General features: G+C 33.0%; 1 protein-coding gene across 4 annotated transcripts in view; it reads left to right on the top strand.

The window, feature by feature from the left end:
• Positions 1-14,989, top strand: part of IBTK (inhibitor of Bruton tyrosine kinase) — a 93,315-nt gene that overhangs the window by 52,354 nt on the left and 25,972 nt on the right. For 2 of the 4 annotated variants that reach the window (XM_043591884.1, XM_043591883.1), the window contains exons 18-24: positions 2,204-2,321; positions 5,284-5,344; positions 5,905-6,026; positions 7,330-7,442; positions 11,675-11,823; positions 13,184-13,347; positions 14,739-14,831. In XM_043591884.1, the coding sequence (XP_043447819.1) occupies positions 2,204-2,321; positions 5,284-5,344; positions 5,905-6,026; positions 7,330-7,442; positions 11,675-11,823; positions 13,184-13,347; positions 14,739-14,831 (820 nt within the window). The remainder of the gene's footprint in view (positions 1-2,203; positions 2,322-5,283; positions 5,345-5,904; positions 6,027-7,329; positions 7,443-11,674; positions 11,824-13,183; positions 13,348-14,738; positions 14,832-14,989) is intronic. The other 2 variants (XM_043591886.1, XM_043591885.1) reach the window with 1 other exon arrangement.

Here is a 14,989-nt window from a genome sequence, read left to right as displayed (position 1 = left end):
TAATCATCTTATTTATATATTTGATCAAAACTTATCTCTTTTCTCTTAAACTCTTATTTCTGTCTCTGTTCGTTACTTCATTTAATAAATAGTTCATTATTTCAGTTCATTGCATGGCTGTCTTTTTGAACATTGAAATTTTGAAACCCAAAGCTATTTTTTATATTGTTTTTGTTCTTTACGTCCAGATTTTTTCAGTTGTCAGAACTGATGCATCTTAACTATATTTATTAATCATATTTCCCCCTACCTTTTTATTCTGTGTCTATGCTAGTTCAGGTAACTGTTATCCATCCCTTCTGTGTAGTGTTACTGTAATGTTTTAAGTCCTCTTTCTGTCTACTTTAATTTTTCTGTTGGGAGTAATTGTGTCTTCCTGTTTTAGGTATTTTTAATTGCTTACTCTAGGATAAAGGTTAGATTTTCTTAGCCTGATATAAAAGTTTCTAATTTTATCTTTGTTAATCTTTGTTCATCTTTGTTCATCTTCATTGTCACATTGTCATACTTAGGAAGTATGAAAGGATTTCCTGTCAGAATTTTCTAATTTTTTCTTGCTGATAGTTTGTCTTAGTTCTGGTGTCTTATATAGTTACTTTTCTTGAACTTTGTGGAGAGACTTCTCCTTGGTTATCAAAAAAAAAAAACCAAAAAAAAACCAACATCTCTAATCTTTTAAGCTACAAAATGGAAATATATTAAAATAAAGGATACAACATACTACAGGAATAAAGTATACGTATTGGAGGGGCTCCTGGGTGGCTTAGTCGGTTAAATGGCTGACTTTGGCTCAGGTCATGATCTCATGGTTTTTGAATTTGAGCCCTGCATCAGGCTCTGTGCTGTGCTGGCAGCTGAGAGCCTGGAGCCTGCTTCAGATTCGTGTCTCCCCTGCTCACGCTCTCTGTCTCTGTCTCTGTCTCTCTCTCTCTCTCTCTCTCTCAAAAATAAATAAACATTAAAAAAAAAAAGTATACATATTGGAGATATTTTTAGTTGTTCAGTTGACTTTCCTGGCATTCCTTGGATATTCTTTTTCGGTCCATGCTACACAGCTTCCTTATTAATGAATATCTTGATCTTCCTAGAACTTAGCAAGAGAAGAGTTCAACAGAAGTTTGATCTCTATTATTGGGTAATCCTTGTTCTCAACTGAACAACTGTAAAGTTTTTATATGATCCATTTTTTTGTGTGTGAAATGGCAGAGTTTGGGTTCATATTAGGTTTGGTTAGGAGCGAAGCAAAAACCATTATTGACTGCAATTACACCTTTTGACAGAGTTAGAAGGAAGAAAAAAAACATAGGGTAAGCCAGGTGTAGAAAATAGTTATGTTCCTCTCTTGGTTTGGACTCATAGTAAATAAAGAATGAAGGGGTTTGGAAAGCCAAAGTCATTTGCTAGGTGAGTAGAATATTCTGAGATAGTCTCTAGCAAAATAGGACACTTCATGCATAAAGTTACCAGGATTGTAATAAAATACAGAATCTTTTGTACAGTTATACCAGATTCTGTACTGGCCATCAATAATGATATAGTAATATTTAAATGTGAATGTTTTCCAAATATATAGTGTGTATATGTGTTTATGTAAATATACCCACATAAATTTTGATAGATTACTCAATGTGAATATATTTTATAGAATGATTTTGTCAGTTTCTTAGTCTTTTTTTAAATTACCCTTAACGTTACTCTTGACGTTATTTTTTATTTTTTAAAATAGTTTATTTTTTAATTTTAAGTAATCTCTGTGCCCAACATAGGGCTCGAACTCACCACCCCAGGATCAAGAGTTGCAGGTTCTACCAACTGAGCTACCCAGGCACCCCTGGTTTCTCTTAATCTTAAGATCTTCTTAGTTTTATAGAAAAGAGACTATTCTGTCTATATAAATAAAAAGGAAGGTTTATTTGTGAAAGTTAAAACTATTCTAAAATCCTTAGATAGAAAATTGTCAATTTTTAGGTGACACATATCATCTCTATTTTCTTTTGGTGTGTTTATTTTGCCTCATAACCAATCATTTAAAATACTTTGGCACATTGGGATGAAAAGTGCATTCTATATTTGCCCTACTATAGTTATTTTGGCAAGAAAGTACTTTCAGTTTTCCTTGTTCAAACCTGACAACTTTAAAAATAAGTATGTATTATTTGCTGTAGTAACATGGCTTTTGTCTCACTTTGTCTTTTCTTTGTAGTTACCCTTAAGAATGCTGCTATGTTACTGGAATTTGCAGCAATGTACAATGCTGAACAATTGAAACTGTCTTGTTTACAATTTATAGGACTGAATATGGCCGCTTTACTTGAAGCAAGGTAGGTTGGGTGCATACATTGTATGACTGTTGCAAAAGCAATTATTTATACATAATAGCAGACATGTTAGCAATTTAAAAGAATAGTGACAAATTACAGCTTTGTAGAAAAAAATGTATGGGGATTCAATCATTCCATCAATATTTGAGTGCTTGCTTGATATATGCCAGCCACAGCTAAGCTACAGCAGTGAACAAAATAGGTAAAATTCTTGCCCTCAATGGAAAGCATGCATTTTTGTTGGAAATTTGTGGGGGAAAAAATTATATTTTTTAAATCTATGCATTCCACTGTTTTTAGTAGTGGAATTATTTGGTGAAATAAATTTGCAGGTTTATTTTTTAATATAAGGTCTAATTTTTATTACTATAAAGTTGGTGGTGAGAAAATGAGTGTTTTGGTGAACATAGAAGTTTTAGATTAGAGTTCCGCATGTCAGTTTGCACTTTTGAAGCTTCAGTATTTTGTTTTGGATATAATAATGATAACTAATACTATGTGCCAGGCAGCATTCTCAAAGTGTTATATAGATCTCAGTTGATTTTCATGTAAACCTTATGATGACATAGATTCTGTTTATATCCTCATATTATAGACGAGAAAACACAGGGACACTTTTTTTTCAAAGAATCAAAATTTTGATCTACATAATTTATTATATATGGTAATAGGTTTTTCACATCTCAGCTTTCAAAGTCAGGATGGTCTTTAATGAAACTAACTCTAAAATATGAAATAAAAGTGCTCTACTTTTTAGAGGTGAATCACTGATTCTTAATAATTGCTATGTAGGATTCAATTCACAGGAAATTCTTTTGGCAGTATAATGCTTTGTTATTTTGTGAAAATGCTTTTCAAGTGCATATTAATGTTATGGGATATTAGTATGATTTTAAAATGCCTCTGGTATTTTGGTATCAGAATCTCGCTAGGGTTTCAGAATAAATTTCTTTGCTGACATCACATTAATGATTTTAATCAAAGCAATTTTTTTTTACTTTGCTTTGCCAAACTAAGCTCATTCATTTGTCAGTAAGAATCAACCAAAATGCAAAACAAGCACTGAATCTACTTAAAATATGATACTGGGGGGGGGGGGGGCGCGCCTGGGTGGCTTGGTCGGTTAAGCGTCCGACTTCAGCTCAGGTCATGATTTCACGGTCCGTGAGTTCGAGCCCCGCTCGGGCTCTGTGCTGACAGCTCAGAGCCTGGAGCCTGTTTCAGATTCTGTGTCTCCCTCTCTCTCTGCCCCTCCGCTGTTCATGCTCTGTCTCTCTCTGTCTCAAAAATAAATAAACATTAAAAAAAATTTTTTTTTAAATAAAAAAAAATATGATACTGGAAAATGATGTGTGTCACTACCATTGTTCAATAGTTACGTTGTGACAGGTGTCAGATGAACCATTAAGAATGGGACGTGTGCTGTGGTGATGTCTCTACTTGTATAATTTTACATGAGTAGACATGTATAACTTGAATTAAAACAAAGATTTGTACAAATTTAACCATTCCTAGACAACTATTTGTTTGCTGGGAGTATAAATAAATATGTATAAAGATATTAAAAAAGGAGAGCTGCACCAAAATGGATATAACATCACAGGTTAATTATCCTCAAAATGTTAAAAACTGGTATGGTACAGATTTAAATATCCAAATTGTTTTGCACTTGGAAAAATAGTTTAACATATATTTTAGAATGTAAACTTGAAGTTTTTACTGATGCCTTAAAAGTATCTCTTTGGAACTGGAGAGTTCCCTGAAATCTACTTTGAATACAACTGATGTAGTCCAAACATTTTATACATCATGAACATACTAAAGTCCAGAGAGATAAAGTTAGTTGCTCAAAGTCATGCAGGTAATTGCTAGCAGTGATAGCTGTAGATAGAATTCAGGTATCGTGACAGGCCATTGTTCTATCACTATAATACTTTAGGAACTAAAGATTACAGATGTGGAAAATGAATACAGGTGGTGCCTGACTTACCATGGTTTGACTTAGGATTTTCTGACTTTACAGTAGTGTGAAAGTGATACACATTCAGTAGAAACTGTACTTTGAACTTTGAACTTTGATCTTTTCCGCATACTAGTGAAAAGTATAAGTGATCCTGGTGATCACTTATGGTGATCCTGGGCAGTGGCAGTGAGCCGCAGCTCCCAGTGACACACAGGGTTTTCAAGGGTGTAAACAACTGACACACTTATTTTTTACTTTCAATATAGTAATAAATTACATGAGGTAGTTAACACTTTGTTTTAAAATAGGCTTTGTTGGGGCGCCTGGGTGGCGCAGTCGGTTAAGCGTCCGACTTCAGCCAGGTCACGATCTCGCGATCCGTGAGTTCGAGCCCCGCGTCGGGCTCTGGGCTGATGGCTCGGAGCCTGGAGCCTGTTTCCAATTCTGTGTCTCCCTCTCTCTCTGCCCCTCCCCCGTTCATGCTCTGTCTCTCTCTGTCCCAAAAATAAATAAACGTTGAAAAAAAAAAATTAAAAAAAAAAAAATAAAAATAAAATAAAATAGGCTTTGTATTAGATGATTTTGCTCACTCAAGGCTAATGTAAGTGTTCTGAGCACGTTTAAGGTAGTTTAGGCTAAGCTGTTCAATAAGTAGGTGTATTAAATGTATTTTTGACTTAAGAGATTTTCAACTTAAGAGATTTATTGGGATGTTGAGGAAGAACTATATTTACAATTTTGCTATGATATAAGTGATATAAAAATCTTTTCTAAGGGTTTGATTTTACTGAAGATGTTTGTGTATGTATCTTCCTGTTTATTTGAAATATATAACTATACATACTTTCAAAAAGAATTTGTAGCATATTGATGGCATATTGATGATTTTAAAAATAATGTACTTATTCAGCAGTGTAAAGTGTCTCAACAGATTTGAAAATCTTGGTAGGTATTAAGTTACTTAAGTCTTAAAATAGAATTTTGTATCTTATTTTTTAGGTCTCTTGATGTTTTAAGTGATGGTGTTTTGAAGGATCTTTCTGTGTTTTATAGAAAAATGGTAAGGTTTATGTTTTTTCAATAATATAATCAAATTAAAGTAGTATATTAGATCAGACTTCTCACTGAAATAATTTCCTAATAAATTGTAATACATTAGGATATTTTAAAAATGAAGACATAGGGTTTTTGTTTGTTTTTTTTATAGATCCCACAGGTTAGTATGATAATCATAATTGAAAGTATTTAATGATAAAACTAATAACTTTTAATTCCTTTATAAATGAAAATTATTGAAGACTTTTCAAGTCTTTCATTACTTGTTAATTTACTAAACATCAGGACAGTACAAAAACATGGATTCATATTATCCCCAAAATTGGATTAATTTGTATTTAATAATGAGTTTTTATGGAAAGTGTTTTTTGATATTTTTTGGAATAATCTGTTTAATGAGTCTAATCATTTTTCCCTTTGTTGTAAGCATAGGAAGTCATTAGGCATTCTAGACTTTTCCTTGTTAATGTCCCCACATATCAAAACAAGTGGGATATTATACCTATTTTGAAAAAATCTTTACACATTTTATATTTAAAAAGTGACTTTTTAAAAAAAAAATAGATTCCAGCAATGGATAGAAGAGTCATTACACCATATCAGGACGGACCAGATATTAGCTATTTGGAAGTAGAAGATGGAGATATCTTTTTGAAAGAAGACATAAATACGGAACAGAATTATTCGTAAGCTCTGTTTCTCTTTCTTTTCTTCTTCCCTCCTCTTCTTCCACTCTTCTCCCTGATCTTTGACACTATTAACACGTTTATACTGAAAGAGAAAATTGGAGAATCCTGAAATAGGAAGTATGTATTTATGTTTATTCTTAGTTTTGCTATAAGAAAGTACATGCATAATTATTTGCAGATGTAACAAAATTAACTATAAATATAAAAGGAATACAACCTTTAAGTTAACATGTTAGGTTGAATAAATGCATTTATCTTGGCTACCTTCCCAAACCCTGCTAAAATTACAATAAATAAAAAAGGCATATTGCACTAGAGCAGAGAGAACAGGAAAGGAGAAACAGCAGTTAGGAGGTGTTAATAGTTTTGGAAGTTGGAAAGTGGTTGCTGAGCAGTAATGACTTAGGAAAAAAAACTAAAACAGAATTCCAGAAAGTCTTAAGAATTAGAGGTAGCAGGTTTATGAAGACCAGGGTGAGTGGTTAGATTTGAAAAAGATCATTTTTTTAGCTTCTTTCAAAGAAAATTGACCTTTTTCTGAACTCAGTTCAACCAAGTGATTGTTCCTCCTTCATCTTGGCTGAAAGATTTGCCCTCTGGAGAGATTGAACTAAGACTACATCAGCCATTATGGATTTTTCTCTATAGAGAACCTGACTGGTTCAAGAGATATGACCTATAGTGACTGACGTTTGGGAATCCTCTAACAAAATATCCCAGGTTCTACATAATCTCCCTGTAGTGTGGCCAAACATATGACAAGCCCTGTTTAGTATTTCCAAACTGTGTGTTAGGCTCAGTTATCAACTGGTTATAGAATTACTTTCCTTCTACTTAGTAAATGACTTGTTAAAATCTTTGGGCATTCAAGTCATTTACTATATATATAATAGTAACTAACTGTGTAGCCCACTGAGAAACTGCTGTTAGGTTCCAGATTTGTTTCTAACCCCTTTTCTAGTGTTTGTTAGCATTTGGGTTACTTGAAGTTTATGATATTTGATTATTTACTTTTAAAAGTATTTCCCTATTTCTAACTTTCACAGAAATAGTCGAGTTACATCTAGTAAGAGTACACACTGAGGTTCAGTAAAACTGAGTAATTTGCTCTGAGCAACATAGAAAAATGCAACTAGAGCATGCCTATTTTTTGTGTTCTCTGTTTGACTAAAATGCTATACACACACACACACACACACATATATGTATATTTATTCTCTTGCTCAAAATGCACAGTTCTTTTGCTGTTAATCTGTAACTTATTTCTAAAAAATGAATTTTGTATTTGCTTTTCTCGTAGGGAAAGTATGTTCAAGAAGGCAAAAACAAGAGCAAAAAAGAAGACACGTAAGCGTTCGGATAGTTCTGGAGGTTATAACCTTTCAGACGTTATTCAGAGTCCACCATCTACAGGTTAGTGAAAGCGTCTTAGGATATATTTCCTGATCTAATCTTTCATGTCTCTATTATCTAATTAATTTAACATGTATCAAATACTATTGTATGCCATTTGCCAGGCCTACTGAAAGAAAATAGCCTTCGTCTTAGGGAGGCTACGAAAAATGATCGTATATTGTAATAAATATTCTGATTGAGGTTTGCTTTGAGAGCACAAAAGAAAAGCCCATATTAGGGGCACCTGGGTGGCTAAGTTGGTTAAGCGTCTGACTTCAGCTCAGGTCATGATTTTGTTGTTTGTGAGTTCGAGCCCTGCGTCAGGCTCTGTGCCGACAGCTTGGAGCCTGGAGCCTGCTTCGGATTCTGTGTCTCCTTCTCTCTCTGCCCCTCCCCTACTTGTGCTCTGTCTCTCTATCAAAAATAAATAAATGTATAAAAAAAAATTAAAGCCCATATTAATCTGAGGAGATCAAGAACGACCTCTTGAGGAAAATGATACATGAGTTGGATCTTGAAGAATGAAGAGAAATTGGCCAAGAAAAGGAGGCACACTGATAGACATATGAAGCAAAGGGGGCAATATACTCCCAAGGCTAGAGGCACTGGAAACAACTGCATATTTCTTGTGCTTTGGTCAGCATGCTTCAGCCATATAGGGCATGTGTAGATAAGTAGTAATTGGCAATGGTCAGATTTTGGAGGGATTTTATGCTAAACTAAGGAATTTAAATGTGATTCTGAGGGCTATGAGTAATCGATTGATGGATTTTTAAGGCATATAATGTGAGTGGATAAAAGTTTTTTTTAGAAAGACCACTCTGTCCAGTGGCATAGACTGTTAGTGATGGGCAAAACAGGACAGAGACACTATTATCACATGGATTCATTTCATTTACATCAGTACTCCGAGTTAGATGCCATTCATGTGCATTAGAAGGTTATAATCCAGTAATAGAATACAAAATATTTTATATCTATGCATTATGTGAGCTGTTTGAAAGTAAAGGTCATGTAGTTTTTCTAAAATGGTTTTCGCAGTTTAGTTTGAAAATCTTTTACTGAAGAGATGAAAGAATGAAAATCTGGATACCCTTCCTCCAAATTTATTGTTAACCTGTTACCACATTTGCTATTTTTTATAGACTTTCTGTTGCATGCTCACTTCCTTCATTCTCCAGTCTGTCATTTTTTACAGATCCACTTGGAAGTTGTAGGCATGGCATTTTAATATAAATTAATACGAATTTCCTAAGAATAAGGATATTCTCCTACACAACCATAATATCATTAGCACATCGAAGACCATTAACATCAGTTCATGAATATTACCTAGTATTACAGTCTCTATTCAGATTTCTCCAGTTGTCCAGGAATGTTTTTATAGCCTTTTGTGTTTTAACCTTAAAAAACACTTGGTATCCTGTGAAGATAGATACTGCCTTTGCTTATTAATGTCTCTTTAGTCTCTCAACTAGAACAGCACCTCTCACACCTTTTTGTTTTGATTTCAAAAGTTCAGGCCAGTGGTATAGACTATCTCACATTCTAGATTCCTCTGATTAGATCTAGATCTAAACTATCGAAATTGTAATACTTTCTTTAGATGAAAATACGGAAGTGTGACCACAATGAGACTACAGTATGGCTCTAAGAAATAGTATGTGTGTCTGTAAGAAGACATAAATAGGTATAACTTCTGTCAGCAGTATTTTCTTAGTCAGCCTGATGAGGTAACTTTGAAAAATACAAGTACACATTTTGTCCCTGTGGAAAAAAAAAGAAAAGCTGTCACTCAGGGCAAAGAAAGAATGTCTTTATATTTAACATGATCTATAAATGAGGTACTTGATGTGTTTGATAATGTTCAAAGGAATAAACAATGTCAAGAATAGTTGTTTTAGATAACACAGAAAGATATAAAAAAGACAATGGGGCGCCTCGGTGGCGCATTCGGTTAAGCGTCCGACTTCAGCCAGGTCACGATCTCGCGGTCTGTGAGTTCGAGCCCCGCGTCAGGCTCTGGGCTGATGGCTCAGAGCCTGGAGCCTGTTTCCGATTCTGTGTCTCCCTCTCTCTCTGCCCCTCCCCCGTTCATGCTCTGTCTCTCTCTGTGCCAAAAATAAATAAAAAACGTTGAAAAAAAAATTAAAAAAAAAAAAAAAGACAATATACCTGGATTGATTGATGAAGCACTGAAGCTAGGTCTTTCACGTTTACTACATCTCCTAATTCCTACTTAGGACCTTTTAATATGTAAAATTCTGTGATTTTGTGTTCTCTCTGTTACACGAATTACCTCTAGTCCATAGAAGGACGTGTAGGTGGATTGATGGAAAGATGAATAAATGGACAGACAGGAAGTTATGAAACTAGTTGTTTTTCAGTTGCCTAAAAGACTTAGGGAAAAAGCAGATATTTAGTTTGTTTTAAATAATGGTATTATTAGCACACGTGTTAGAATCTTTATATTTCAGAGATGGAAGAGACATTAGTAATGAACTAAATTTTTGTCCCTTCCTTTAAACCTGAGGAAACAAAAGCGCAGACAACTTCAGTGATTTGAGGTAGTGACAGACAGAAATAGAATTTATTTTTTTTGATTCCAGTTCTTATGCTTCCTGCTTTACTACTCTTTCTGTGGCCAAAGCAGAGAAAGGTCAAATTTAATTGGGGCCAAAAAGCCTGTTCTGGAAGTAAACTTCGTTGTGTGATCCTTTATGTTAGAATACCATCTGTGAAAATGTTTATACTAAAAATAATTGTTGGCCAGTTTAAACATCCTCTTTATTCATTAGATTTATTTCTAATTGACTTTTGGTAGCATTCTGGCATTAAATACACTCTCTTAAAAATTTGCTGCTCTTAAAAATATTTAAAAGATGGGGGAGTGCTGAATGTTATTTCCAAACTATTTGAGCAGTGACAGCAACAAAAGAGGCATATATCTGGTCAGAGTGATTTACTTTAAGGAAAACCCACTTATTTAAATATATAAGAGATAGTATGTTTTATTTATTTTCCTTTTTCCTTAAAAATTTTTTCCTTAAAAATTTAAGTCCAAGTTAACATACAGTATAATAATGATTTCAGGAATAGAATTTAGTGATTCATCACTTACATATAACACCCAATGCTCATCCCAACAAGTGTTCTCCTTAATGCCTGCTACCATTTAGCCCATCCCCCCACCCAGCAACCCTCCATTTGTACTCTGTATTTAAGAGACTCTTATGGTTTGTCTACCTCTCTGTTTTTTATCTTTTTTGCTTTCCTTCCCCTGTATTCATCTGTTTTATTTCTTAAATTCCACAAATGAGTGCAGTCATATATTTGTCTTTCTCTGATTTATTTCACTTAGCATAATACACTCTGGTTCATCCACATTGTTGCAAAATGTGTTTTATTTATTTTTAAGTCAAATTTTTAGTTATAGCTCATGTCATGTGTTTTTTTGCTACCTCATTTAGATTCTACTAAATTTGAAATATGTGAAAGTAAACACATGAACTTAAGCAAAAGTTTGTTTTCTCTGTTTATATTTGAAATGACTTTGATCTCCTAATGAATCTGGATACCAAATATGGCAGGGAAACAGGTATTTAGCTTGCCTGGGAGAAGAAATGGTATGTACATTTCATAACAGCCCTTTGCTTTAGGCAATAGGCTAATTAAAGTAGCTGTCAATCCACAGATTCCACCCCCCTCTCCAGAAGTAAAAACCATCAATCAGGCCACGGTTGGCTTCAGCATAATCTCTGCTACGGGGCCAAAGTCATCCAGTCTTTGACTAGATGAGAGGTAGAAAGGCCACAGTGTTCCTCCCACACAGAATGAGGCCAATCCCCGTCTGCATGCGTGCAGAGAACTTGGTACAGAGAGACAGATGAGAAAGGGGACGGTCTGAAGTTTATTAATTTTGTCTTTTTTTTTTTTTTTAATGGGGAGAAAGAAGTTCTGAATCACTTCTCAAAGCAGATCCCAAAGAAGTGTCTTCCTTAATGTTTTATTGCATAATTGCTATATAATTGAAATGGATAAAACTGCTGTTTTATTAAAGTCCCCTGTTTTAGTTTTTTACTTTAACTTTTTTCTTCAGTTAGCTTGAATTGTCAAGATTTGATACAGTGAATATAATTTAAATGTTATTAAATCTGGATAAATGGAAGCTTTTAGCTCTATTTAATTCACTGAATGTAATATACACATGTTTACTGTATTTTAAATGTTTTAAAATTTTTACCTTTTAGGATTATTAAAATCTGGTAAGACCAATTCTGTGGAATCTCTTCCAGAACTGCTGACATCAGATTCTGAAGGAAGCTATGCAGGAGTGGGTAGTCCTAGAGATTTACATTCCCCAGATTTCACAGCAGGATTTCAGTCAGATAAAATTGAGGTTTGTTTTTATTTATTAATGCACTGTTTTCTTAACTTCAGATTTTAGATCTTTATATAATTTATTTTTAGTTTTTATTATTTTTTGCTCTAACTTTAAAATACTCTCCTGGCTGGTTTATAAAAAAATACATATGATTAGTAATATATGTAGTATTAGTTTTCTCAAATTTGCATTATGTTTCTAGTTTTAAAGATTTTAATGGCAGTTTCAGCCCTCTATGACATTACATTTCTAATCCTCTTTCTGTAAATTAAAATATAATGTTGATGCAAAAGATAGCAACACTGTATAGACATCTGGAAAAATATATTTATAGCTAAATTACTTGAAATTTACTTTGTGAAATGTCAGTTAACACCAAAGAACTGTCAAAGGAAAATGATTTTGAAAGGAAGCCTAACTTCAAATTCTGCATAGTCTCTTCCCTCTATCATGTTAATGGGAGCAATACAGGCTGGAATGGAGTTCTCCTGGTCCAGCACAATTGACATAAAATGCAGAATTTCTAGTCCAGTTGAACGCCGGAGAGTCCATTTTTTAGACATCTCTTAACATTTTATTCCATAATTGTTAATGTACAGGAAAGGAAAATGTCTAACTTATTAGATATAGGTCATTTTTCTCTAATCCCTAGTCCTCCACAAAACTATTAGCACTTCGAGAAATTCATGAGACAGTGGAAAATTTATCTGTTCTTCTTAGTCTTCTAGGCCTCAAGAATTGATTTTTTTTTTTTTTTTTTTTAATGTAGCTAGATAGAGGTTTTGGGGCAATTCATATTAACACCAAGGTTGGTGTAGAGGACAGTTGAGGCTTAAAAGGAAAATTAAAGGCATGCTGTGAATGTTTGGCAATAAGAATCTGTCCTAGCAATGGAAATAACCATTTTAATAACTTCCTTGACCTATTATAATGGCAATTGTTTTAAGGTTCCTTTTCAGCTGTCAGTATTATTTACCTTTAATTTTATTCAGAATGAATTATATGACATTAATATGAAACAAAATGAAAGTTTGGTATAAAGTCATGGACATTAATTTTAAAGTTACTGCTTCATATCTTATTTCAGCAACTTTTATTAACATTTTTACTTAATGCTCATATTAATGGGAATTTAATGTGCAAACTTATTTTCCTAAAAATTATTCTCAAAGCTCATGGTAACTGGCTTATAGTGACTTAGAAGTTTTGAGAATTGGTTAAGATGCTAAAGTAGAAGAATGCTAGATGATTATTGTTATAAGATTTTATGCTTTAATATAATTTAACCAATATTTATTAAGTACCAATAGGTGTCTACTATTATTTATTTTTTAATGTTTGGGGTTTTTTTGTTTTTTTTTTTTTTTACCTCCAGGGGAAAATTAAACCATATCTTAATGGTACACCTCCTGCATATTCTAGGGAAGATTTAAAACCATGGGAAAAATCACCAATACTTAACATATCTGCTCCACAGACCATTCCCAGTAACAAAATTGATACTACAAGCTCTTCCAGTTGGGTTGCTGGCTCTTTCAGGTAGGATTTTCATCTTGTTCTGTACCTGTTAGTTGGAGAAATACTATTTATTTTTAGTCAAATGGAAATTTTTAATGAAGCACATTTAAAAAGTATTAATGTAAATTTCTAATACACAGAAAATTACTTAGATGCATACAGATTACTAGCTAGCTAAAATAGGCACTTTTTCCCCAGACAGAATTTAGTTCCCTTTGTACTGTCATTTGTGAATGCCAGTAAATACTATATAACCCACAGATATCTATATCTAGATATATAGTGACTTAATAATAAGCTATTTTTTTGATAGTATATATTAAAACTCCCATTCAGGAAGACCATTTTGTCATTTGTAGGTTTATTGTATCTTTTTTTTTTTTCTTTTTTTTTCTTTTTTCTTTTTAGCACATTAAGGGGTATTTAAGATCTCACAAAACACATTGTTATTCACAGTTAATTTTCAGAACAATGTCACACTGCTTTTAACTTGCCTATATTGCATCCATAGTTTTCTTTTATTTAGAAAAGTCAATTTTTTTAATTGAAGGAGTCGATATAATTAGAATGCACTCTTTCAGAGTAATTATTGAGCTTGTGCTTCATATTTATACACCTACTATGGTTTATGATAGGCTAAAACTGTTAATTGACTTACCAATTATATTTACATAATTATTTTGAAATATGCTGTATTTTGCAAAGTTGGAAGACCAGATTATGTGCCAGTTTATGTTGTTTCATAGTCTAAAAGTAGTTTAGAAATCAGTCTCAATTTTTTTGCCTTTTAAGTAAACATATTTGTGGGAACCCCAAGAAGCATCTTCTAATCACTAGACTATTTTATTGAATGTGTTTTAAGATAATTGGCTTGATGTAAAGTCAGCAATATAGATCGGCTGTTTCTAAGGATGGTAGAATTTGGTTTTTCTCATTATAGTACAACTTCCTCTGGTGGGTTTCTAATATTACTGAGCATCCCCAAATTTTACTTTAAAATTTTTGTGGTTGGTATCATTAGACAGTAGTAAGAATTTTGTTAAAAACAATATAATTTTCAAGTTCTGTTCATCTGAAAGGTTTAGAATTTAAACAGAACTTCAGTTTCTTATGCCTAAATTAGATAAGAATTATTCTATTGTTTGGCTTTTTTTTTTTTTTTTGGTTTTGTTTTTTTCTTTAAGAGTTTCAGTTTTATGTTATTACTTTGGATGAATTTTAGTTATTTATATATATATAAAAGTAGCTTTCATTCAAAGTATCCTTTTTGAAGTTGGCCACAGCTGACAAAATAAACCTAAATTATCCTTTCATTATCAATCTTACATATAATTTATAGTTTCAGTGAAGTTTGGGTATTGGACTTTATGGAAAATAACTGTATTGTAAAGTAAATTTTATATGTATTTTAGTCCTGTCAGCCCTCCTGTCATGGATCTCCGAACCATCATGCAAATTGAAGAAAATAGACAAAAATGTGGAGCTACACCAAAGACAAATTTGGGGTTGGTTAAAAACTCATAAAAAAGGAAAGACCATGTTGTTTTATAGTTATGTCCTAAAGAATTAGAAAGACCTACTATATTCTTTTTCTGCATTTGATGTTAAACTCAATTAGAAAGACCTACTGGACTTTTTTTGTTTTGTTTTTCTGCTTTTGATG

This window comes from Prionailurus bengalensis, chromosome B2, assembly GCF_016509475.1.
Source record: "Prionailurus bengalensis isolate Pbe53 chromosome B2, Fcat_Pben_1.1_paternal_pri, whole genome shotgun sequence".
Lineage (NCBI taxonomy): Eukaryota > Metazoa > Chordata > Mammalia > Carnivora > Felidae > Prionailurus > Prionailurus bengalensis.
The sequence above is the reverse complement of the archived record's forward strand: the minus strand, read 5'-3'. Positions and strand labels throughout refer to the sequence as shown.